The 24,701-nt window shown below is 37.5% G+C and overlaps 2 protein-coding genes across 3 annotated transcripts; both read left to right on the forward strand.

Moving 5' to 3' along the window:
- The first annotated feature begins 46 nt into the window (after nt 1-46).
- On the forward strand, nt 47-5,543 carry LOC111611212. 2 transcript variants are annotated; one of them, XM_023347082.1, is made up of 5 exons: nt 47-97; nt 1,779-2,036; nt 2,150-2,398; nt 2,869-3,009; nt 3,689-5,543. In XM_023347082.1, the coding sequence occupies exons 1-5, from the start codon at nt 67-69 to the stop codon at nt 3,691-3,693; spliced, it is 684 nt and encodes a 227-aa protein (XP_023202850.1). In that variant the 5' UTR covers nt 47-66; the 3' UTR covers nt 3,694-5,543. The 2 variants fall into 2 exon arrangements, with proteins under 2 accessions (XP_023202850.1, XP_023202851.1); XM_023347083.1 differs by having other exon boundaries at nt 2,279-2,398.
- A 5,033-nt stretch (nt 5,544-10,576) lies between these two features.
- LOC111611208 (myelin-oligodendrocyte glycoprotein-like) lies at nt 10,577-23,565 on the forward strand. Its single transcript, XM_023347073.1, has 7 exons — nt 10,577-10,723; nt 19,555-19,905; nt 19,990-20,031; nt 20,825-20,932; nt 21,367-21,420; nt 22,696-22,812; nt 22,928-23,565. Exons 1-6 carry the CDS (start codon nt 10,639-10,641, stop codon nt 22,770-22,772), a joined length of 717 nt encoding a protein of 238 aa, XP_023202841.1. The 5' UTR covers nt 10,577-10,638; the 3' UTR covers nt 22,773-22,812; nt 22,928-23,565.
- Nucleotides 23,566-24,701: the final 1,136 nt, after the last annotated feature.

Here is a 24,701-nt window from a genome sequence, read left to right on the forward strand (position 1 = left end):
CATCACCTTCCTGTAAAAGTGTTGAAGCTGCTGACTTAGGGGAAGGTAAAATCATTGGCTTTCAATATGGCGCTCACATCACTGTGTTTCATCCTCTGTAAGTGTATTTCCTTTAATAACTTTCTAATATATGATTTGTTTTATGACTTCTTTATTTTCCTTCAGAAATCAAAGAAGACTCTGTAAGCTACATTTCAGTTAATATATTTCTAAAAGACAAAATCTTTGCCCTGGCATATTTCTGTTTTCTCTGATATATAAAAACTGACCAGCTTTCTTGGGTTTTAAAAGTAAAACGTAAAAAGATAAACAAAGAGGCTTCAAATAAAAATGTAGCAATTTTCCAAGAATTATCTCAGGCATTTGTCAGGGAAATAAATGTGGCAAAGTGGCAAAATATTCCACCAAGAAACTGCATATTGGCCAGTATTTGTTCAGAACAGCTTAGTTATCTGGTTTCATAGCTTGATAATAGCGAGCTGCACTGTGACAGTACCTTCTCTGAGTATTTTACACCATCCAGAGAGAGATTTTTAGTCAATGCAACTTATGTCAAAATCGGAATCAATCCATCCATCCATCCATCCATCCATTTTCTTCCGCTTTATCTGGGGTCGGGTTGCAATATTTGACATGGGGTTTATATTTTTGTTCAGTATACTTGGGTATTTATTTTGTGAAAATAGATTTATAATAAAAATCTGTGAGTTGGAGCACATCTCTAGGGTTAATTAGGTGAGAGGATATACCCTGGACTGATCACTTCTCTGTTACAGGGCTACAACTAAGAAAAGAAAGTAATGAGAAAGTAAGACGTATGATAAGGAGCTGGTGATGAAACCCCAGACCCAAACACTGTAAGTCTGTAGTCATTTAAAACCTCTCACTCTGCTGTGGTGACTTTACTTCCCACCACAGCTTGAAGATAATCAGTAAGTACTGCTAAAGTTACCATGCAACAGCTAATTTCAATGCGCCTATAGAGTTTGGAACTACTGATTTTCCATTTTCTTGATTTTTGTGTTTTTTAAGTCCAACCTGATCATTTTATAATCAGAAATTTGAATTTATATTTAAACATGAAGATGGACTCAATTTGAGCAAGAATATAAAGCAAAACTGGTTTTGATATCAGATATTCACTTTCTCCTGCTTATTCAAGACAAGGTCATGGGGGGGAACTATTTTATCCCATTTCCTGCTCTGTCTCCCTTAACATCAACCAGTGAGGAAACCATCTCAGCCTGTCATGAGACGTAATGTCTCCAGCAGGCAATCCCTCCTCCAAAACACCAAAATCAGAAGACATCAAGAGGATATCTTTGCCAGATGCTTCTCAGCTAATTGTTTTCCAACTTACAGCTAAAACCCAAAACTTGTGACCATTGCTGATTGCTGGAGTGTAAGTCTCCTTGGCTTTGGGCATTGTTCTTCTTTCACTATAACATCCATGTACCATATCCTCATTAGTGCAGATGGTGCCCCAATTCATCCTGCTCAGTTTAAAGTCCAACTTGTCAATATAAATTTAAGATGTTTAAACCAGGTCATCTTGGGAAAGGAGCTTTTCCTGACCTTGAAGTTGGCAACTTGCTCCTTTGTGGCTAAGGTCCATTTCCTATGGAATGAGCTAATCATTTTTCCCCTTTTCATTTATCATTGTTGGGATCATTTCATTGTGATCCATTGCTGTACCATAACAAACCACCTCCAACAGTCTTGTACTCTGGCAGAAATAGTGTGTTTAAAAGTCCTGTTCTGTAATTACCTCCCTGCAGCCACGCTGAGTGTCACTCCGCACCGATCCCAGTTCTTCCAGTATGACCGCATCACTCTGACCTGTGTGGCAAACTCCAGTGGCTGGACAGTGAAGAGGACAGTTTCCAGCAGCGCTGATCAGGAATGTCAGCACGGCTGGGCAATACCCAGCAACTCTTCCTGCATCATTGGGGACGCCTATCCAGAAGACTCTGGGGAGTACTGGTGTGAATCCCAGAGAGGAGAATGCAGCAACAAGGTCAACATCACCATAACTGGTAACAGCCAATGGACATGATGCATTTTACATTTTAAATACCTAGTTAGAGCTGAATTAGTGGTTGTCACAAAGCAAACATTTTCTTATCGTGGTGATAAATGCACATTTTAGCTAACACTGTGATCCTGGAGAGCCCACTGCATCCTGTTGAGGAGGGAGAAAATGTTACTCTTCGTTGTTTCTACAAAGAAGACTACAATGACGACTCCACATCAAATTTCTCTGCTCGTTTCTACAAAGATAATGTTTTCATTGGGAGAAAGATCCCAGGGGAGCTCACTCTGAAAGCAGAGGAAGGTTTCTACAAGTGTCAACATCCTTCTAAAGGAGAATCACAACAGAGCTGGTTGGCAGTGAAAGGTGAGGATGTGCTCCTATATTTGTTTCAAACTTAAATAAACTACATTGATTTAAGTAAGCAAGTTTTCATTTAATTACATAAATATTGGGAACTCATTCTTTGTTCAAATTCTGTGGTCTTGTTGAGCTGAGAGCTAGGGTTAGGGTTAAACTCCAATCAGGCCTAAAAAATGGCCCAGGCAGCAAAACAAACAGATAAACATCAGGCAGGGTTTTTATTGATTTGAGCTGCTTTTAGTAAGAAGGGTACCTTATAATTGATTGATTGATTGATTGATTGATTGATTGATTGATTGATTGATTGATTGATTGATTGATTGATTGATTGATTGATTGATTGATTGATTGATTGATTGATTGAAACATGTTATCAAAGACTTCATGATGGTTTTAAAATATCACAAAACATCTCAAAGTATTCATATTTTGCTATTTAAAGCTAAAAAAGTTGTATTTTTGTTTTTTCTCAGCTAAAAATCAACCAACAGATTTTCCTCCCACTTCTCCTCCTGTCATATTTTGGCCCAGATTAATATGTGGCACTGTGCTCTTCATCTTCTACTCCTTCATTCTCATCTTGTGTATACACACATACAGGAAATGGGCTCGAGGTAAGATCACCTGATGGTGAAATATCTCTGAACGGCTGGTGAAGTAATTGCACTTACCAAATAACTTTTTTGACTGTTAAGAAATGGATTTATATGATCTATTATGACTCAGCAATTTGCACTCTGAATTAATTTGATTCAGCAAAGACCAGTCCCTTTGAGTTTTGTGTGAAGGAATGAATATACGAAAAAACACCTCACAGCCACTGTAAGGAATGGCAGAGGATCAGTGATGCTGTGGGACCACTCTTCTTCCGGAGGTTCTGAGAGCCTTGTTCAAATCCATGGCATCACAAACTCTCTGAAATACCCGGATATTTTAAATCAAAATCTAATGGAAGTGGTCAGAAAACTGACAATGGATCCTCATTGGTTCTCTGAGCAGAATAATGGTCCAAAACATCAGAACAGAAATGGTTCATGAGATAAAGACCCAACCTGGATCCATGATAATCTTCCTCCTACTTCAATCCTTTAAACGTTTTTGAGTTTTTCTTTTTTTAAAAAAAAAAAAAAAACGTTCACAATGACAATAGATATTCAGACCAATGTTTTGTAAACTAGAGAGGGCTCTCTGGCGCCATCTAGTGTTCACGTTGCAAAAGAGAATAAGTGTTTCACTTTTTTTTATTAAGATAAATAAATGCACAATCTGTGTTTGTTTCTGTTTTTCCTGCAGTGTGAGCTGATGTTAACGGAGCAGATGCTGATGATGGAGAAAAGAGAAGATGATGAGGAAGAAGTGGAGAAATAAATCCAAACAATTAGTCCTCCTGTTTATGAGTTGGACAGTTATCTAGAGACCAAGTTATTAATCCCTTTATCCCAACATAGATTTATCAATATATTGTCATTTATTTGGAATCACTTAATTTTCCTCTGTGCTTTGCTCTTTTCTCAGCAGGTCTTTACAATTCATAAATCAAACTGTGAAGCTGACATTGTGTCGGTCTTTGTTCAGTATGTTGTTTTGATAACTATGCTTTACATTTTATTTTAATGTTTCATCGAGTCTAAAAAAAACTAACTGCAGACGTTCAGCATTTCTTCTGCTGAGGAACAAGGACGTATTTGGCGCCATCTGGTGGCGATCTTTCACGTTTCACCACACTTTTGTCAGGCATGTCTTCCGAGTAAAAGAGGAAGAGAGTTAGCACAGAACTAGGAAAGTCAGTGTTTGTTGTGTGTTTTTAGGACCGCAGGTCTCCTGACATCTGCAGATAGAAAACAAATCTGAACCTGAGGCAACAAAAACTCTGATTACTCACTTTATTCTGAAAACCAGGAGTTTCTTATATTTGGAAATGTTACTGACAGGCAATAAAATAAAACACAAACAAAATACAAAATAAGACAGAGTCATTTTATATTCAAACAAGGAATCAACTTTATTTAGATATTTGTCTAAAACTAAATAGAGCTTACAATCTGAGTCACAAGACGACTATTGACACAGTTTGATCCAGAATCTGATCTTTGTCCAATAAATGACTGATGTCCTTATTTGATGATTAATAATGAAGATAATCACAGTTTACAACAACATTTGTCATCAACATTTATTGCTTTGTCACGTTTAGTGTGACACAGCAATAAATGTAATTAGTTTAGTTGAATAAAATCTTCCTGACAGTGATTGCCTCCATTGCTGATCAGAAACAGGGAGGGGCAGCACCCAAACAAACTCCAACAAAACAACAAACAAGATGAAAAAGTAGCTCCATAAAGACAGCTGGTCTCTGGACAGTGAAGACATGACAACAATGATCTCTCCAAAACAATAATGTAAACTAAAATACACATTTTAACCAATTGGACCTCAAATCACTGCTGATTATTCTGGGTTAATGAACTCAGCAGAGGATCCATCAGGACAGGAAAATGAGAAGTAAAGTCTAATCCCAGCATGTAGAGGCTGAGTGAATCTGGTCTGGACTCTGTGGATCAGAGTCATAGTTTTAGAGACGCTGTAGAAACACAGAATACCTTTTATATGATCCAGGTACACTCCTATTCTGGAGGAAACTGGACGTTCTAGTGGAGTTTTAATGTTGTTGTGATAAAATGTGTAACTGTTTGTGTCACAATATAATGACCAGGATTTGTCATTGGATCCTAGTCTTTCTGTTCTGCTGATGTTCTTGTATGAAACGGCTACAGATCCTCCTCCTCTCCACTCCACCTCCCAGTAACAACATCCAGTCAGACTCTCTGTACTCAGAACCTGATAACAAAAACCATCAAATCTGTCTGGATGATCAGGATAAGACTGTTCATGGTTCACAAATGTTACCTTTCTATTCCCCTCAGATAAAATTAGAAATCTGTTTAGGGTGTTTGGATCCAGAGTGATAATTTTTAAAAGTTTCAAGAATCCATCTCTGGTCTTTGGTTCTGGTTCTGCCAGTAGAACATCCACCTCAGTGAGATTTTTCTCCATGAGTCTCTCAGGATGTCCTGCATTATGTCTCTGAGCTCTGACACAGCTGCTGTCACGTCCTCAAAGTGTCTCAGAGGACGGATGTTGATGCTGGATGAGTGTGTAGACTCACTGAGTGCTGGCAGTGAGGGGTAGTTGAGGAGAAACTGGTTGTGATCCTCTGTGTGTGAGAGCTGCTCCAGCTCAGAATTTCAGAATTTTAAAATTTCAAAATTTTCTCAGGGTTTAATTGCAAAACAAGAATTTCCCCTTGAAAATTTTTGTTTTCCAATAAAATGAGTTTATTTTCACATATTTTATACATATTTCCCTACCTAATGATGGGTCTGTAGATAAGTATCTGAAACCAGAGAGCTCTGTAGTTTCTGTAAGTCTGTATCCTATCAGTCGTCTGAAAGTTGTTCTCTCTTACTGAGGATATTGATGAAAAGGTTACATGTTAGGATCCCAAAGAAGAGCCACAGCTCCCAAACATCTTCATTTATGATCATCTGCAGCCCCATATACTAACATTACTTGGCAAAGAAGGAAGTTTTATAATAAATCATTTTGCATTAAATGTTCCCTATATGAGAGGCTTTTACTTCCTTAAATAATGTATTTGTTCTGTTATGAAAGCAAACATTCTTATTTTTTTATAATATTTAAATCAAACTTTTAATTTTAAACAAAAACAAACAAATACTGCAAACAGACTCATAATAATAATTTATTAATGCTGCTAGATGCTACTTCTCTTACAGGCATCAGTTATACTTATGGTTTTTGCAATACACTCTCCTCATCACTGCCTATTCACTAGTGATCGATAAATGAGGCGTCATGTGTCGTTTTGACCCAAAGCAAAACTATTGATATTGCGTCATTACTGCGTCACTGAATACTGACACCTGCTGGACATTAAAAATCCCTACAGGCAACGTAGTTCACAGACTGATTTGATGGCCTAGTCCACACAATAAGATTTAAGTCATTTTATTTTATTGTATATTATATATTGTATTATGTCATATCTTCAGTTAAATTCAAAATATATTTGATATTCTTCGATACAGTCAATAAATAATGTGAACATGAACCAAGTGATGAAAGTGAAAGTGAACGTGTTTGGAATGAGGATGATTGTGGACTGTTTTTTTTTTTTCTTTGTTTTTTTCCATAAATTTTAATGAAAAAAAATTAGTTTTTCTAATATTTTGAAATTTAGTCTGTTCCGTGTTTTTGACACAACTTCTGCTGCTGTAGAAAAAAATGAAGTAAACAATACATTTATATAAAATAATTTATAAAAAGCAACTGAATAATTTGTAGAATGGCTGCATACCTGAGTTTATCCAGGTGTATCTGCGACTTCATTCTGATGCCCTATAATGACTCAGCATTAAGGAGGTGGATTTATTTAAATAAAACTGATTTTAGTGACACTGTATATTGTTCACATAACTTACATTTTTTCTTTTATATTTTGTAAGCTGATCTTTATGGATGTGTTTGTTTTGCTGGAAATGTCTTTTTTGTATTTATTTATAGCGGGATTGTCTTTATTTTCCTTTTATCTGTCTAAAGATTTGTATTTATGGAGGGTAATTTAAGAATAAAATTGTGAAATGTATAATTTCAAAGGAGAAACATGCAAAACTTAACCTGCAGAACATAATATGAAAGTAAACTAAGAGTCAATTTCAGCTGAATTTGGATTCAGATCCAGTAGAAACTGAAAAGAATCGGATGAAACAACAACGAAGTGATAATCAATACCTTATTTTCTGACATAAGATTAAAATGGTCCCAAACTACGAATCTTTCGTTTACCTTCAGGCTCCATAGTTGACGCTGTAACGTAAAAGATCAAGAATTATTTTGGCAAATGCATCCAAGTTCATCCCGCTGACAGATTCGCTTCCATATAAACACAGTTTGGCGCGTCGGTGTCATTCAGAAACACTTCCTGTACCGGTCACGTGACTTGCTGAAAGCAATACGACACGGGGTTGATAGTGATGTGTCGGTCGCGAATGATCCGGCTCTAAGAGCCGGCTCTTTGAAGTGAACGATTGGAACCGGCTCCACAATGGGAGCCGTTTTAGGATCCTATTTGGGAGCCGGTTTTTTTCTACAGTATATCGCTGTCTCTCCGCCTCCCTGTCGTTGTGCTTGTGCTCTGCAAGTGCCAGAGCCGATAGTTTTTCCCCACATCGTGTTTTTTTTTTTGTCCTGCGGTGCCTCGCTGTCTCTCCCCCCCTTCTCCCTCTCCTTCGCGTTTTGCTCTCCTGCCAGTGCTAGAGCGGAGAGTTTTTTCCCTCGGTCGGTCCACTGCCCTCATGTCAAGCGTGTGCTCCACACAGCTGACCAATCACACATAGTTTCAATTAATAATGTGGCGGGAAAACACTGAAAAAAAAAGTTTATCTCCACTTTTTTTGTGGAAACGGCAGGCAGTTGGCCAAGCTGTATAGCGTTCGTCGGCAGGTGTTTATGTACAGACACTCACTCAGCGGTCAAGAAGCACAGAAAGAAGGGGAGTCGGTGTGAGAACTGAATAGGTGAAAATAAATGAGTGACAGAAAACGGAGCAAGATTTGGACTCACTTTAATGCTACATCAAGCTCCAGGGCAGAGTGCAGACTGTGCAAAGTCAGCATTTCCTATCTGCAGGCTCAACAAACAACCTGCACAGGAACATGCGGACATCACACGCATCGGTATTGCTATAGCATTGTTATGCGGCATTTTTACTCATCATAAGTGCTTAACAATGTCAATAATGAAACAAAATATTATAAAATTAGGTTTAAACTATTAATTAATTAATAATGTCAAAAATATATATGGGGAGCCGTTTGGGAGCCGAAAGAGCCGGCTCTCCACAGTAAGAAGAGCCATTAGAGCCGCATCTCGAAAAGGAGCCGAAAATCCCATCACTACGACCCGGAACTTAAAGTGTGCTGCTTGACCCGCCAAAATAAAATATGTTCTGATTATTTTGTGCAGGTTACATGTACCAATAGCAAACTTAGTCAATGTTATTATAAGTTGGGCTGGTTGTCAGAAGATGTAAGTAAGTCTCTGTGAGACGGAGTATTTAAGAAAAAACCCAAATTCACTGATTGAATTGTTGGTTGATAGGAAGCATATATTTGAATTTGTGCAACAAACACCAAAAGAAAAAAACTATATAAAACTGAATGGCCATTCAGTTTGATAAATATTTACACATTCAATAAATTAATAGAAATCCAAGGGCACACATCAAAACATCAAATCTAAATGAATAATATGAATTATATTAACTATTTTAATACAGACTGATGGTTCACATTGATCATTTAAAAGATTTAGTAATAGAAAATTCAACAACTTCAGGTGTATTATATTGTGTTAGTGAACACACTAAAGTGTGTAAGATAATGGGTGGAGGGAAAGAATCATTAGAGCCAAGAAACATACAGAGACAAAAGTAGTGGATAATTTTAAAGGTAAAAATTAAAAAAAAAAAAAAATTTCCCATGTTGGAGCAACTCTTGCAGCGTGGTTGTGCAATGTAAAAAAATGTCAACTGTAGGGAAAGCTGAAAGATTCATATGAGCAACCTGACATAGGCCTGTTTAGTCCCTGTCAGATATTCTTCAGAAATAAATTTACAGATGAGGAACTTTTACTGACATGTTTCACACTAGCAAGTGTTACAGAAAAAAAGATCTATCAGAGTTTAAAATTTAAGTGATGAAGGAAATCACAAACTCATAGTCAGCACTGACTAATTGTGCTACCATGAATAAAGCAGTAAATTGTAGGTTTTCTGTAGAGGTTTCTGTCCAGTCGTCTGCCTGGACACAAACACCTGCACACGACGGAAAAACAATTCCATAATAATAATGTAGGTTGTTCAGTTTTTTAATAATCTTGGATTCCTTTAACCCAACTCAAGTGGCTTGGCCAGCCTTAAAATATTTTTAATTCAAGTTAGGAGGATGTAGATGAAACAGCCCATTATGACGCCCTAAACTGTGTGTGTAACTAAATGTGTCATTTTATTTATGAAACAGTTTCAAACTACATCTAAGAGCAAGAAGATTACAAACAAACTGGATTATTCTATAAAGGAAACAGCTAAACATGTTACTAAGGAATGCTAACAGACAGTTGGAGGCTAAATGTTGTAATAAATAAATACAAAAGTGATGCTACTTACAGAGCATGAGGCAGAGTGAGAAGAAAGCCATCGTGTTATGATGTTCTCTTCCGCTAAATCAGAAAGTATTTTCTTTCTCACCTCTACCTTGTTCAGGAAGTCAGTGGCACATAGAACATAACAGGAAAAATTATTATAATCATTATCAAAGAAAATTCTTGTTGTTCTTTTACTGAATAAGTCAGTCCATGTCAGATATGCTGCCAAGTGTTTTCACAAATGTACAAACTTAGTAAAACTTCACTATGTTCTGTTCTTTATGAGCTACTAAAAACCACATAAACACTGAGCTTGAACTACTAAAGAAACAGGAAACAAGCTGAGCTGCAAAGTTAGATGCCTATTTTGTCTGTGGCATGAAATCCATTGTTACATGAGATACGTTGTGACATGAGATACATTGTGACATGAAATACATTGTGATTGCTCACATCCTGTGAAGTCAGTAAAGTTAGTTAAGCATATTTTATTGTTACTTTACATAAAGGTTTGATGGAACTGTTAAACTTACAATATCTCATTACGACATTATCAAATACAGTATATATATATATATATATATATATATATATATATATATATATATATATATATACAGTATATATATATATATATATATATATATATATATATATATATATATATATATATATATATATATATATATATATATATATATATACTGTATATATATATATAGTATATATATATATATATATATATATATATATATATATATATATATATATATATATATATATATATATATATATATATATATATATATATATATATATATATATATATATATATACTGTATATATATATATAGTCCCGGAAATATATATAATGTTTCCGGGACTATGAGCACACACACGCCATGCCCAAACCAATGAAACAGGAACAGGAAGTATCTTTTCGTTTTTACTCGACGACATCTCGACCATTTCGACTACTTAACAAATCTTCATTAAATACTTAAAAGAAAATCAGAAATATGCTCTTCATCAGACAGGAACACATCATGAGATATTTTCTGGTTCTTTTCTGGCTGATCAGTTTACTTCCCGTCTCAGATCAAGGTACGTTCAGTTTTTCTCGTTGTTTCCTCCCAGTAGTGTACACAGCGTAGCGGTTATATCTCAAAACAACACTAAAAGTTACTGAACTTGCTTATATTTAAAATAAACAGCTGCGTATCAAACCCAGAATTAGTTTGATATCCAGGAAGTTTGGTTCAGCAGTTTAGTTCCGGCTCTCGCTCTCCATATTTTCATAGATGTTTTGTGTCCACAAATAAATAGTTAATATCAAAGATGGTGTCGCAAATCTGCAGCAGCCAGTTGATGAGCCGCTATAAAGACAACCTTAGTCTGGTAACAAACGTGTATATCTGAATTCCAGGATGTTGTACCTCCTCAAACATTTAGAAAGAATGTAAAGATAACTGCTTCGATAATACAGCCTGTCCAAAAATGTCTCATGTCTCCATTTATCCTGAGTATGGATTATGTTGTGCTGTAAACCTAAAAAAACAAACCTACTCCATCCTCCCCACAAATCGACCCACTTCTCGCTCAGCTCCTCGTTCTCTAAATAAAACCCACTTTTTTCAAGCACATTCTAGTTGTTATACACAATTCATTTAATTGGATAATATTTTCTGTTCTTATTGCAATCACTGTTCTAGAACTGAATCCTTTTTCCAAAGTCAGTTTCCTGTGATATACTTGACAAGTTGAGACTTCCTGGTATCTGAGAAAACCATTTTAGCCTTGAACAAACATTCATAGTCTGTCTTTAAAAATATATTTTCTCTTTTGTCATTTTACCTCTTTGTGTCTTTCTATCTTTTCATCCTTTGCTTCTGCTTCAACAGACTTCACTTCTCTAACTTCATTTCCCCCCCAACTTGTATCACACATATACACAATGTCACTAAGTGAAACACATTATATACATTAATTACACACTGATGGATGTTTGAAAGCCTTTGTTTCTTTTAATTATTTACAGTTAATGAAAACTATTTTTAATTGTATGTTTAGTATCTTCTTAGATGTTATTTTCGAAAGGAAGCTTTAATCTGACAAATGAGACTCATTGTGAAAGATATTCCAATTTATTGAATATGACTGTAAATGTAGAATATTGAATTAATATTTATGATTTGTAGGCTACTGATAAAATACAATAGGTACAATAGAAATGGCTGAACTTATTCCAAAGCTACCATTTTGAATTTATTTATGCTCAAAGCTAAAAAGCTCCACTTTTATCTTTTATCAAAAGATGTTTATGAGGTAATAAACCTTATAAATATGATATATAAAACAAATATAACAATATCTATGATAGTCCAAGGACAATCCTCATGAAACTTATGAAGAACTGAATTCACTTTGAGGAGTGAAACACATTTTTAAGAAGTTTATCCATGAAGTTCTTACCTGCACAGACTTTGTTAAATGATGCCTTCCTGCTAACTATTTGATGGTGAGATGAAGCCTCATGAGGCATTGAACCACTTGAGCCAACTGGTTCAGAAAGGGTTCATTTCTTGAAGCTTCATGTGAACACGAAACCACCTACTGGCCAGGTGTATAATCACAGCCAGCTGTATCTTAACACGTGTGATGCATTGAATTTTTGTCTATTATGGCTCTTGGGAATGACGTCACAAAAGGTGTAGGACGAAATCATTTGTCTACATAAATTATGTATACACATATGTGTATAATAAAATATTGTTTGAATGTATTCTCTGTGTGTAATTATTCCCAAAATAGTAGTGTCATGTGATATGGCATGTTGTGTAATAAAGTTTTTCTGTGACTCTAGAAAAATGGCCTGGGCTTCATCAGGCAGAGGACAGTGAAAGTGCCTGTGGAACTAGGGAGGGGCAGTGAATAGGCTAATGCTCGTGTAACTTGGATGATTTCATGCATTTTTATTAAGAAACAACAATTTCTCCACAGTTTTTGGTTTCAAACGATTTCTCTTTTTTGACACTACATGGATGAGGTGTTATTATTGTACCCCAACTCCTTGGAGCACAATAAACACCTCACCTTTACAGAAAATAAGAAACAGTGAAAAATACAGTTCCTCATAAGCAAACCTAATGCATCTGCAAATGTTCAGTTCACCTTACCTTGTTAGGGCTTATCAAATCAAAATGTTCCCACATAGTATCTCTCTCTCTCTCTCTCTCTGGGAGTGGTGGTGGTGAGTCTGCGGGTGGTGAGTTTGGGAGAGTGAAAGTGTCTCAATCGTTTTCTTTTTTGATCTTTTTTTTCATGTTTTTGTTGGTTTCTACTATTCTTTACTTGCTTTGGTTCTAAGTCTTGGGTTCTGGTTCTGGTTTTTGGTTTTCAGCGCTTGTAGCGCTGTTTGTTTGTGGGGATGGCGTCTCCAGAGCCACCGCCCCTCTCTTTGAGAAATGGGATTCGGATCCAACCTGATCTGACAATCCCAGTTGAAGCGGTTCTGTTGACAGTTGGTGATCTAGTTGGTCACAGCAATTTAATTTATGCTTCCAGAATGAATAAGGGAGTAGTGATATTTTTAAGAGAAGAGCGCTTTGTGAACCAGTTGATTGTTAGCGGGGTGACAGTAGGCGGGGAGTACCTGCAGGTGTCGCCGCTTGCGGTGCCCTCCACCCGGGTTATTGTGTCGGGCGTGCCGCTGTTCATTCCTAATGCTTTGTTGGAGAAGGAGCTCCAGCGCTTTGGGAAACTGGCGAGTGGTTTTAAAACTGTTGGTTTGGGATGTAAACATGATAAGCTGAAACACGTTCAGTCTTTCAGGAGGCAGGTTTTTATGTTCTTAAACTCTGCTACACAGACGCTAGAAGTTTCTTTCAGAGTGAAATATGAAGAAGGATCTTATATGGTTTATGCGAGTTCTGGGAGTATGAAATGCTTTGAGTGTGGGGATGTTGGACATAAGCGTTCTTCTTGCCCGCATAAACATCAGGAAGCTCAGGTTGCAGTGAGCGGCAGTGCAGAGGAGTCGCGGGTGGTCGGGGCTCCACCGCCCGCTGAGGGCGGGGCGTTTCCTCCGCCCGCTAGCTTTGATGCAGGAGAGGGAAGCAGTGGTTTGAATAAACATATTGTACAGGAGGATACTGAAAAAACTGGAACCGGTGTTCCTAAGGCCTCCTCAGAGGGAAGTAATCTGGAGGTAGAAACAGATCAGATGGTTGGCTGTGTTGTTGCAGAGGCTGTAGCGTTGCCTGAGGGTGGCGCTGCAGAGGCTGTGGTGTTGCCTGAAGGTGGCGCTGCAGGGGTCCAGTCTGCTGCGCCACCTGCACAGGTAGAAGACATGGAGTACGACAGCGACTCAGACAGTGTCTCAATCGCAGATTCACAAACATCTAGTGGCGATTTGTACACTCTGGAGGAAATTAATGAATTTTTGGATGAAACATTTGGCAAACAAGTTAAGGTCCTTGACTATTTTCCTGATGCGGAAAAATTTATCAAGAGTGTATTAATGGTTCGGAAAGTGGTTGGGTTTGAAATGTTAGATGAAAAGAAACGTTTCCGGTTAAAAAAACACCTGACAAGTGTCAGGAGACAGGTGTCAGCAAAAACAGCGAAAGGTTCAAAGCGACTGAAGAATCAGAGATAAGATAATGATTAAAGTGCACTGGGTGATTTCTTTCTTTCTACTGTCTCTGTCTGATCTGCCTCTCTTTTCTATTTGTATGAGTAGTATCAGGGTGGGAACTTTAAATATCAATGGTGGGAGGGATCCACTTAAAAAGATGGTTGTTCTGGAGATGATTAGGCAAAAGAAACTTGATGTTGTTTTTCTACAAGAGACACATACAGACCATGAAAATGAGGTGGAGTGGGGGCTGAGTTGGAAAGGGGAATTTTTTTTGTCTCATGGCACAAGATTATCTGCTGGTGTAGCAGCTTTATTCTCAGCAGCTTTGGACATTAGTGTTATTTCTCATTCTGAGTTAGTTCCAGGAAGGGTCCTGGTGATTAGAGTGGAAATAAAAAAAACCTTTTCTGCTTTATGAATGTTTATGCACCAAATCAAGGGGATCAAAGGCTTAAAATTTTTAAAGATGTTCATAGTTTTCTGCAGCAGTCTTATCAAAATGAGTGTGTGGTGTTGGGGGGAGACTGGAACTGTACAATGAGTTTTTTAAAGGATAGAACAGGGGAAGAACCTCATCCTCCATCGTCTTCTAGATTAATGGAGATGATGGTAGAGGTGGGTTTAGTTGATGCTTGGAGGACCAAACACCCCCAGGATGTACAGCACACCTGGGTGAAAATGACGGACGGGATAGTGTGTGGGGCTCGTTTGGATCGTTTTTATATTTTAGATACGGATAGAAATAGATTGTTAAATTGTTTTATTTCTCCGGTTGGTTTTTCTGATCATCATCTAGTCTATCTAGATTTTCTTTGCTCAAGTAACATTAGATGTAAATCGCATTGGCATTTTAATACGAAATTACTTAAAGATAATCTCTTTTGTCAAAAGTTTAGTGACTTCTGGTATATTTGGAAAATGAGAAAGTTAGAATTTGTGTCATTAACCGAGTGGTGGGAGGTTGGGAAGGCTCAGATAAGAGTTTTTTGTCAACAATATACAAGTTATTCTACATCAAAAATTAACAAAGTGATTCAGAAATTAGAAAATGAGATAAAAGTGTTGGAAACTAATGTGTTTAATAATGCTGATAGTCAGCTGAGGGTTAAGAGGGATCAGTTAAGTTGTTATTTACATGAAAGGGCTAAAGGGGCTTTGATTCGATCACGGTTTATTTCAGTGACAGAGATGGTTGCCCCTACATCTTTCTTCTTTAATTTGGAGAGGAGCACCAACAGGGCAAAACAGATGAGTTGCCTCCAACTCGCTGATGGAACGCTGACTGCTGATCCTTGTGCGATGAAAGAACACGCCGTGGCTTTTTACGGCGACCTGTACAAGAAACAGACATGTGACGGAGGATCCATGGAAACTTTGTTGGATGGTCTCCCGCAACTCGCCGCTACGGATCGGGAAATTCTGGATGTTGGAGTCTCGATGGAGGAACTGACGGCTGCAGTCGGACAAATGGGTTCTGGAAAGAGTCCAGGAATAGATGGTTTACCTGCGGATTTTTATAAACATTTCTGGAGGTTGCTGGGGGAAGACTTGTGGGAGGTGCTACAAGAGTGCGTGTCAACGGGTTTTTTGCCGTCATCCTGTCGGAAAGCTGTTCTTTCCTTGATTCCAAAAAAAGGAGATTTGACTTTATTGAAGAACTGGAGGCCGGTCTCTCTCCTGTGTGTGGACTACAAATTATTTTCTAAAGTGCTTTCCAACAGACTGAAAAATGTTCTTGAATTTATTATACATAAGGATCAATCATATTGTGTACCTGACAGATCAATTAAGGATAATCTTTTTCTTTTGAGAGACTTGTTTGATATTTGTAGAATATATGGAATTGATGTAGGAATTATTTCATTGGATCAGGAAAAAGCTTTTGATAGGGTAGATCATGTTTTTCTTTTTTCTACTTTAAGAGCGTTTGGTTTCGGTGAGGGTTTTTTGTCCTTGCTGGGGTTATTATACAATGAAGTAGCTTGTGTTGCTAAAGTGGGGGGGGGGGGGGGGGGGGGGGGGTTAAGTCGTCCTGTGAAACTTCAACGGGAGATCAGACAAGGTTGTCCTATATCTGGTCAACTATACTCTATTATAGTTGAACCTTTTTTGCATAGGCTTCGTTCTACTCTTAATGGTTTTGTTCTTCCAGGTTTGTCACATAGTTCAGGTTTAGTAGTCTCTGCTTATGCCGATGATATAAATATTTTTATTCGGGATCAGAATGATATTTTGAGTCTTCAGTGTTGTTTGGAGTTATATGAGAAAGCTTCTTCGGCTAAAGTTAACTGGGAGAAGAGTTCTGCAGTTAAAGTTGGTTTATGGGAAAATAAAACTCTCCCTATATTGCCTGGGAATATGCACTGGGTGGATCAGGGTTTTAAGTTTTTGGGGGGTTTTTTGGGAACAGAGACTGCTTTGAATAAAAATTGGGAGGGTGTCATGGAGAGAGTGTGTGCCAGATTATCTAAATGGAAATGGCTGCTACCTCAGTTATCCTATAGGGGAAGAGTGTTGGTGGTCAATAACTTGGTTGCTTCGGCCCTTTGGCATAAATTGACTGTGTTGACACCGCCAGCCTCTCTTATACAAAGACTCCAAAGGACTATAGTGGATTTTTTCTGGTCCGGATGCCATTGGGTGAGGGCTGCGGCTTTGTATCGACCCGTGGAAGAAGGAGGACAAGGACTCATAGACATCACGTCACGGATTGCGGCCTTCAGGCTGCAAAGTCTGCAGAAGATGTTGTATGGAGTTGGAACGCCATGGCTGGATACGGCACGTCTTTTGCTACAGAAAGCAGGAAGGATGGGGTACGATAAACATCTTTTCTTACTGAAGCAAGGATCTGTGGACTTGACTGGACTTACTCCTTTTTATCAATCAGTGATAAACGCGTGGAGGACTCTCACGTTTGAGAGAGAGACTCAAATATTACCTGGGATGTGGCTTTTTGAAGAGCCTTTGTTTGAAAACGTTTTTCTCTCGTCACAACTCCTCTCATCCATTACGCTACGATCTAGGATGATAGAAGTGGGTTGTGTGAAGTTGGGACATTTATTGAAGCTGTCTGTGGACGTTTTAATGGAGAGGTTGAACATAAGGTCTACCAGACTTGTTTCAAAGTTGAAAGACGAGGCGTGTGCGTCCTTGCCAGAGTTTCTTAGAGCGTTTGCTGTTAATGGTACTCTGTCTGACCAATGGGATGATGAATGTGAGTACAGTTTTCCTTCCCTGATCGTCTCTCCTGCGGCAGATCAGTGGCAGAACGATACAAGTTTATTGTTGTCTATCCGAGACACCCCGTTGGGGCGTTTTGAAAATCTGGAAAAGAAGGCTTTGTATTGTACTTGTGTGAAGGTTCTGAATTTACGCTCTCTGGCGGGAGTGAAGGTGTCGAAGTGGACTGAGTTTTTTGACTCCGGCTCTACCACGGGAGGCTGTTGGCGGTCCCTGTACAAACCCCCTGTTGAGAAACGGGTGGGTGACCTCCAGTGGAGGATTGTGCATGGGGCCATAGCTACGAACAGGTATCTGGCGCACCTTGATCCTGGCATTAGTGTTTCTTGTTGTTTTTGTTCTCAAGACGAAACATTGTTTCATTTATTTGTCGAGTGTGTGAGGTTGAAGTCTCTGTTTGATCTTTTAAGTCAGTTGTTTGATGGTTTTGGGGAATTGTTTTCAACTTGTATTTTTATTTATGGCCCGCGGTATTGTGTGAGAAAGAAGTCCATTCACATTCTTTTGAATTTTCTTTCAGGAACTGCGAAATTGGCAATATGGCTATCCAGGAGGAACAAAAAGAACAGTCAGCAAACGGATGACGCATGTGTTTTGTTTAAGAGATTGTTGGTTGCTCGGATTCGTGTAGAATTTGAGTTTTTTAAGGTAACAAAAACATGGAGGGTTTTCTGTGCAAATGGGGTATTAAGGATGTGCTATGTACATTGGATGGAGAGTTTTTAGTTTTTCCTTTTCTGTTGAGTTGATAATTTTTTTTGGTTTGTTTGTGTTTTGTGTGTGGTTTTGACAATAGGAATGCAAAATAAAGGAATTTTAAACCTCAAACCTCTCTCTCTCTCTCTCTCCCTCTCTCTCTCTCTCTCTCTCCCTCTCTCTCTCTCTCTCTCTCTCTCTCTCTCTCTCTCTCTCTCTCTCTCTCTCTCTCTCTCTCTCCCTCCCCTAAACTCTCCAAAGACCAAACTAACTGTCTCAAACTAAATAACCATTATCCAAACTCTGCTATCCAAACTATCAAATCTCTATCCACTCTCTCAACTGACCGCAACTCGCCTACAACAACCCACATTTTGAATGGAGCCTGTGGGGTTTCTAAAGCTGTCAAACCCCGCGCCAAACTCTGAGCCACTTCCCGAAGCAGTCACGTGGTACAGCCGGGCAGCGAGGCTTCGGACGTCATCGTTTTCGGCTCCTCCCCTAAATGAAGCAAGCTTCGATACGCGCTTTACGGAAACGCCCCCTCCATTACTCGACACACGCCTCGAAGCCTCGGCACATCACGTAACATCACTACTGCTAACTATTTGATGATCAAAGACGTTTTTTAGTTTCCCAGCAGGAAGTGGTGATTTAACTTACCTCAGTCTCCCATACAGCTCTGCTCTTTCTCTGTCCACAGCTTCACACCTTTACTGATGTAAACTTGTTAATGACCCTCTTTAGATTTTTGTTTTTATTGTTTGAGGTCCAAGTTCTTGAATTAGAAATCTGTTTTTATTATTTCAAAATATAATTGTCATCAACAAATTGATCAGTGACTCGTCTTGTTAAATTAGATCATAAAGGCCGATCTTTGCTCCTCACAATGACTGTGTGATTCATTTGTCTCTGATCTTTCCATGGATCAGTTTGCTGGAACTGATCTCTTCACTAAAACTGAAGGTTTGGAGAAACTCTGATCAATAAATCAGATAAGGCCTCTGCTTTCCAAGTTTTAGCAATTATGGAAATACCTGTCCTTTATAACAGGTTTAACACCAGCTGTTATGGGATAGCTGCTACTTTCTCTTCTGGTAAAATGTTGATATTTATTTTAATTAAATGAGTATTTTCTTGTTTTCTTTTCCAGAGATTGATAAAATAATGAGTAGACATCAATTTGTGAACAAACAAAAACAAAACAAAAAAAATGTGAGCTTTTATTTTGAAAGAACTCAATAATACTGTGTTGTCCAACAGTTTTCACAACTGAAAGCATTTAAAGGATAATAGTGGAGCAACAAACTGAACATCATCAGGAGTGCAGTCATTTTAAAAACATTGTTTATCTTTCCAGGAAAATATCATCTTACTGGTTCTGAAGAGCCAATAAAGGCACAAGTGGGATCCAACGTTGTTCTACCATGTCTTGTGAAGCCTGCAGTTAATGCGAGCAACGCTACAGTCGAATGGATGGTCGACTCCAGTAAAACTGTTCACTTGTTCCGTAATGAAGCTGATGAACGAGAATCTCAAGACGACAGATACAAAGATCGAACTTATCTCAACCATGCAATGCTTGAACATGGTAACGTTTCCCTCAAGTTGTCCAACGTAACTAAGAACGATGAAGGGATTTACAGCTGCTTGGTTCTCCGTCTGCCTGGTCATAATAAGCCAGAAGACAAAAATGTTACTCTGGTTGTTGGTGAGTTTTATTGAATCAGAATCATTTAAGATAAAATAGATAAAAATGTGGATATCTTTAACACTTAATGTGATTCCTCAACAGTTGATGGAAAAGAAAATGAAAACCCTGAAGGACATTCTGGAGGTAAATATCTTAACAACTGATAATCAGATGTTACTGGCACAGCGACTGTGACTCAGTGGATACAGTTGTTGTCTTCCTGTTTCCCCTGGTCACATGTTGATGTGCCCTTGGGCAAGGCAGATAACTCCTAAATACCTTTTGATCTGCATATAGGTGTATGAATGTGTTAAATGTGCGGCAAACTAGCGGTATTGTAGAGGGCCGCACTGGGTTAACGCGGTGAATTTCAGACTGTCCGGCGCGTGCTTCAATACACTCCAAGTCGCTTCAGGTTGTTGTTGCAATCATCAATTTATTCCACTTGACTGTCATACTTCAGATTTTACATGGACTGACACATACTGACCAGGCTAAACCATACAATGTTGCTAACAATAAGCGACATTACAACACGGTCAACAGAAATTATGACCACCACCGGCGCACCCGCTTCCTCATACATACAATCAGCGCGCCAGTATGGCTCCCATTCATACCTTAGTGACAGTCACGCCCACCTCGACACACCCACCACCCAAGTGTCAAAGCCGTGTGCTCCTGCCACATCAGTAACTGCTCATTTCAACCATAAGGCTCTTACAATATGTGGGTGTGTGTGGGTGTGTGTGCGTGTGTGTGCGTGTGTGTGTGTGTGTGTGTGTGTGTGTGTGGTGCAGTAAATGTTGACCCCTGAATGATGAGGTGACTGTTGGTTCACAACTTTGATCTCATTAATAAAACAAAAATATGCAAAATTGAATTCAAAATATCCAAAAGTGGAATTTTAAAAACCTGTTTTTCTTTTTTGCCACAGTACCTGCTGGAGTTATTGTTGGTGTTGTTGTTGTTAGTGTTGGTGTTGTTGTGGGAGCACTCATTATCATCCTCATCTGTGTTCTATGTTGGTGGAAACGTAAACAAAGTAAGTCAGTCATTGTCTTTGTAAGTCTTGCAGGATTTTGGTGAATTAATGATTCTCTCCATAAATGCATATTTCCAATTGATAGAAAATATAGTTTTTAATAGTTTGCAAAAACTGATCTGAAGCTGAAGAGAAGTAAAACTCAGAAACATGGAGCTGTCTAGATAAACATGTGTAAGAAAAGTTATGCAGTTTTCACATATTTATCAATATCTGTTGGTGTTTGTCTGAAAAGAAAAGAAAAACAAGAAACCAAATTATTATGAGTAACTTTTTTCTCTTTTAGGTCTTTGTTGTTTATTGTAGCCTTTCTGCCTGCCCAGGTTGATGAAACATTTTTACCAGACAAAAACTGTTAAGGAGAATTAAATATTGTCACTCATTTATATTGTTAAGCTAAATATTCACTGTTGTTTACTTTCTGTTGTGTACAGTTTTTCCATGCTGGAACAACAACTCTCAAAATGAACAAGTGAGAAATGATGGAGGTATGGAAATGGAACAATTATGTAATAATTCCATCCATCCATTTTCTGTTCACTCTTTGTCCCTAATGGGGTCGGGAGGGTTGCTGGTGCCTCTCCAGCTACGTTCCGGGCGAGAGGCGGGGTCACCCTGGACAGGTCGCCAGTCTGTCGCAGGGCAACACAGAGACATACAGGACAAACAACCAATCACTCACACACTAACACCTAGGGAGAATTTAGAGAGAGACCAATTAACCTGACAGTCATGTTTTTGGACTGTGGGAGGAAGCCGGAGAACCCGGAGAGAACCCACGCATGCACAGGGAGAACATGCAAACTCCATGCAGAAAGACCCCGGCCGGGAATCCAACCCAGGACCTTCTTGCTGCTACCAACTGCGCCACTGTGCAGCCCCAATAATGTAATAATTAACTTATGTTAATGATTTACTTTTTTATTTTCCTGCTCATTGATAAACTAAGCAGGACTGCAGTCACTGAACATCACAGCTGAGCATCAAACCAGGAAACTGAACTTCCTTGTTGGTGACTGAATCTGACTGACTAGATAATTTGATGTAGCAGCAATGAACTGGTGACCTGACTGGTTTACTCCTGGCTCACCAGCTTTCCCACTGACCTGAACAGTGATATGCAGGTTTAGACCAGAGGTGACCAACCTGTGGCCCCGGATCTGGACAACACTAAAGAAAAACAGCCAAGAATCAAGAAAACAAAATCCAACAACATTCATTCATAAAATGCTATAAATAAAACTATTAAAAATTGCAAACACATAACTCAGATTTTCTCTTCTTTGTTGTGTTTTCTTCAACAGAGAAGCTTAAAGCCAATTAAAACATGTTTAAGATTATAATTACATCAGACCAATTAAAAAAGTAAACTAGAGCTTAATGAAAGACGTCTCTTCTACCTTAATGAAAGTTATATTTAAAAGGTTCTTTTAATCTGACAAGCCTCATCAGAATATACATTACATATTCAATTTAATATGACTATGTGTACATTTTTAGTTTAATATGCTTTGGTTTCTGGATTGTCTTATTTTTGTCAACAAGAATCTGGAAATAAATAAAAGACAAATAATTTCAGAAACAGTCAAAACTTCACTGCTTTACTTTATTTTATTTTTTGCTGATTGATGATTTTCTTTTGAAAAACTAAAAATGACAAAATTCAGTTTTTATTCAAGCCATCTTAATAATAATGTAACTTTGGGATATCAAACAATCAGAAGAAGATGATTTTATTGAAAACATTGTTTTGTGTTTCATAGATCACAGAGGAAATGGTAACCAAGGAGATGGAGAAATACCTTTACAGAACCTGGAACAACCAAACCAAAGTGTCTGAATCATCCATCCTGATCTGAAATCTCTTCAATCTCTTGTTGGTATGAAAACTGGTACATGTGTAGAACTGTGAATAATAGAAAAACTGTCTGACTTAAACCCAAAAGCAAATCCTTCATATTAATTAGATCAAAGATTTAATAATCTTTTTTTTAGGTGCTGGTGCTTTATCTCTAGCGGACACTTTGGGTGAGAGGCGGGGTCACCCTGGACAGGTCGCCAGTCTGTCACAGAGGTCAGAATATTACTCTGACAAATCACAAGTCTTTATTGGGGATGTCGTTAATCTTGTATGTAAAAATTGTATTTTGTATTATTAAAGCAAAGTTCAATATGTGTTTTCAGACCTGAGATGTTTTACCTGAACAAATTTAAAATGGAGCAGGAAGCAGAGCGGCCATTTTGTCTAAGCCAACCTGTTTGTCCTGTTATTAGCAGCCAGTCAAAGGAAAAACAAACCAAAACATGAAGCTACAAATATGAGTTATATAAAAGTAACAAGTTATAGGTAGTTATGAGTTACAACAACATTTAAGTTGGAATCAATAAGTATTTTTGACTTTGAATTCTGAATGTTGAGTCAAATAAATTGAACAATTCACCAAAATTAAGATACATTATTTAATGTTAAAAAGTCTAGTAACATACATGTATATACATATATGTATGTTAGTAGATACATGTAACATACATATATCTAGTAACATTAGCATATCTAGTAATGTTACTAGATACCTTTCTAGTATATAGTAACAGATACCAGATCTAATGTTAAACCATCCATTATAACTTCTTCCTAAGAAATGCTAAGATTTTATATATATATATATATATATATATATATATATATATATATATATATATATATATATATATATATATATATATATATATATATATGTTACTTTTACAATAACTGGTGTTTCTAAATAGCATTCTTCAGATTATTTAGAAAAAATAAGTAACATTTTTGAAAAATGATTATTTTTTAAATATATAACACTGATATTTTCAAAGATCTGTGTTACTGAAACATTGATCTTTGAACCTTCATAAATCTGTTACAGAATAATTCAACAGATTAGAAGATAGAGCACATAACACCAGTTTTAAAGTCCCTCCACTGGCTCCCTGTAGCTCAAAGAATAGACTTTAAAATACTGTTGTTAGTTTATAAATCACTGAACAGCTTAGAACCACAATACATTAAAGATCTGCTGTTGTTGTATCAACCTTCCAGACCTCTCAGGTTCTGGTTCTGGTTCTGCTCTGCATCCCCAGAACCAGAACCAAACGAGGAGAAGCAGCTTTCAGCATCTATGCACCACAAATTTGGAACAAACTTCCAGAAAACTGTAAAACAGCTGAAACACTGACTTCTTTTAAATCTCAACTGAAAACCCACCTGTTTAGGATTGTATTTGAAATGTAATCAATTACAAATTTATTGATGGAACTTGACTTAATGCTGTGTTTTGATTATTGATTCTATATTGCATTGTGTTTCTGTGTTTGTAATGATGTAAAGCACTTTGAAATGCCTTGCTGCTGAAATGTGCTATACAAATAAAATTTGATTGATTGATTGATTGATTAGTGTAATATGTAAACATTTTCCTCACATCAATATTGAATACAAAGATAGAATTTTTTTAAATAGCTCCACTGAATTTCTTCAATTCCTCTGAATGTAAAATAAGTGTACAAAAATATATAATGTTTAAAAAAGTCTAAAAAGATACCTTAATACAAATTAAACTTCAACATTAAATAAATTACAGTAAAATATGTAAACATTTCAGAGATGCATCAGAAAGAGACTGTTGGTTTTTGGTGTCGTCCAAGTCATAATTCACCTGGATCTGAACCAAAACACAAACAACACAATATCCAGAAACTGTAATTTTATTTTATTTTTTATTTTACATTT

This window comes from Xiphophorus maculatus, chromosome 14 (assembly GCF_002775205.1).
Source record: "Xiphophorus maculatus strain JP 163 A chromosome 14, X_maculatus-5.0-male, whole genome shotgun sequence".
Classification (NCBI taxonomy): Eukaryota; Metazoa; Chordata; class Actinopteri; order Cyprinodontiformes; family Poeciliidae; genus Xiphophorus; species Xiphophorus maculatus.

What these genes read in the sequence shown, in the direction of transcription:
- LOC111611212 (XM_023347082.1), top strand. Translation starts at nt 67, where the DNA reads ATGGCGCTCACATCACTGTGTTTCATCCTCT. An exon ending in GGTCAACATCACCATAACTG is followed by an intron (nt 2,037 to 2,149) that starts GTAACAGCCAAT and finishes TGCACATTTTAG; the next exon opens with CTAACACTGTGATCCTGGAG. An exon ending in GAGCTGGTTGGCAGTGAAAG is followed by an intron (nt 2,399 to 2,868) that starts GTGAGGATGTGC and finishes GTTTTTTCTCAG; the next exon opens with CTAAAAATCAACCAACAGAT.
- LOC111611208 (XM_023347073.1), top strand. Translation starts at nt 10,639, where the DNA reads ATGCTCTTCATCAGACAGGAACACATCATGAGATATTTTCTGGTTCTT. An exon ending in TTGGTGGAAACGTAAACAAA is followed by an intron (nt 20,933 to 21,366) that starts GTAAGTCAGTCA and finishes TGTTGTGTACAG; the next exon opens with TTTTTCCATGCTGGAACAAC. An exon ending in ACAAGTGAGAAATGATGGAG is followed by an intron (nt 21,421 to 22,695) that starts GTATGGAAATGG and finishes TGTGTTTCATAG; the next exon opens with ATCACAGAGGAAATGGTAAC.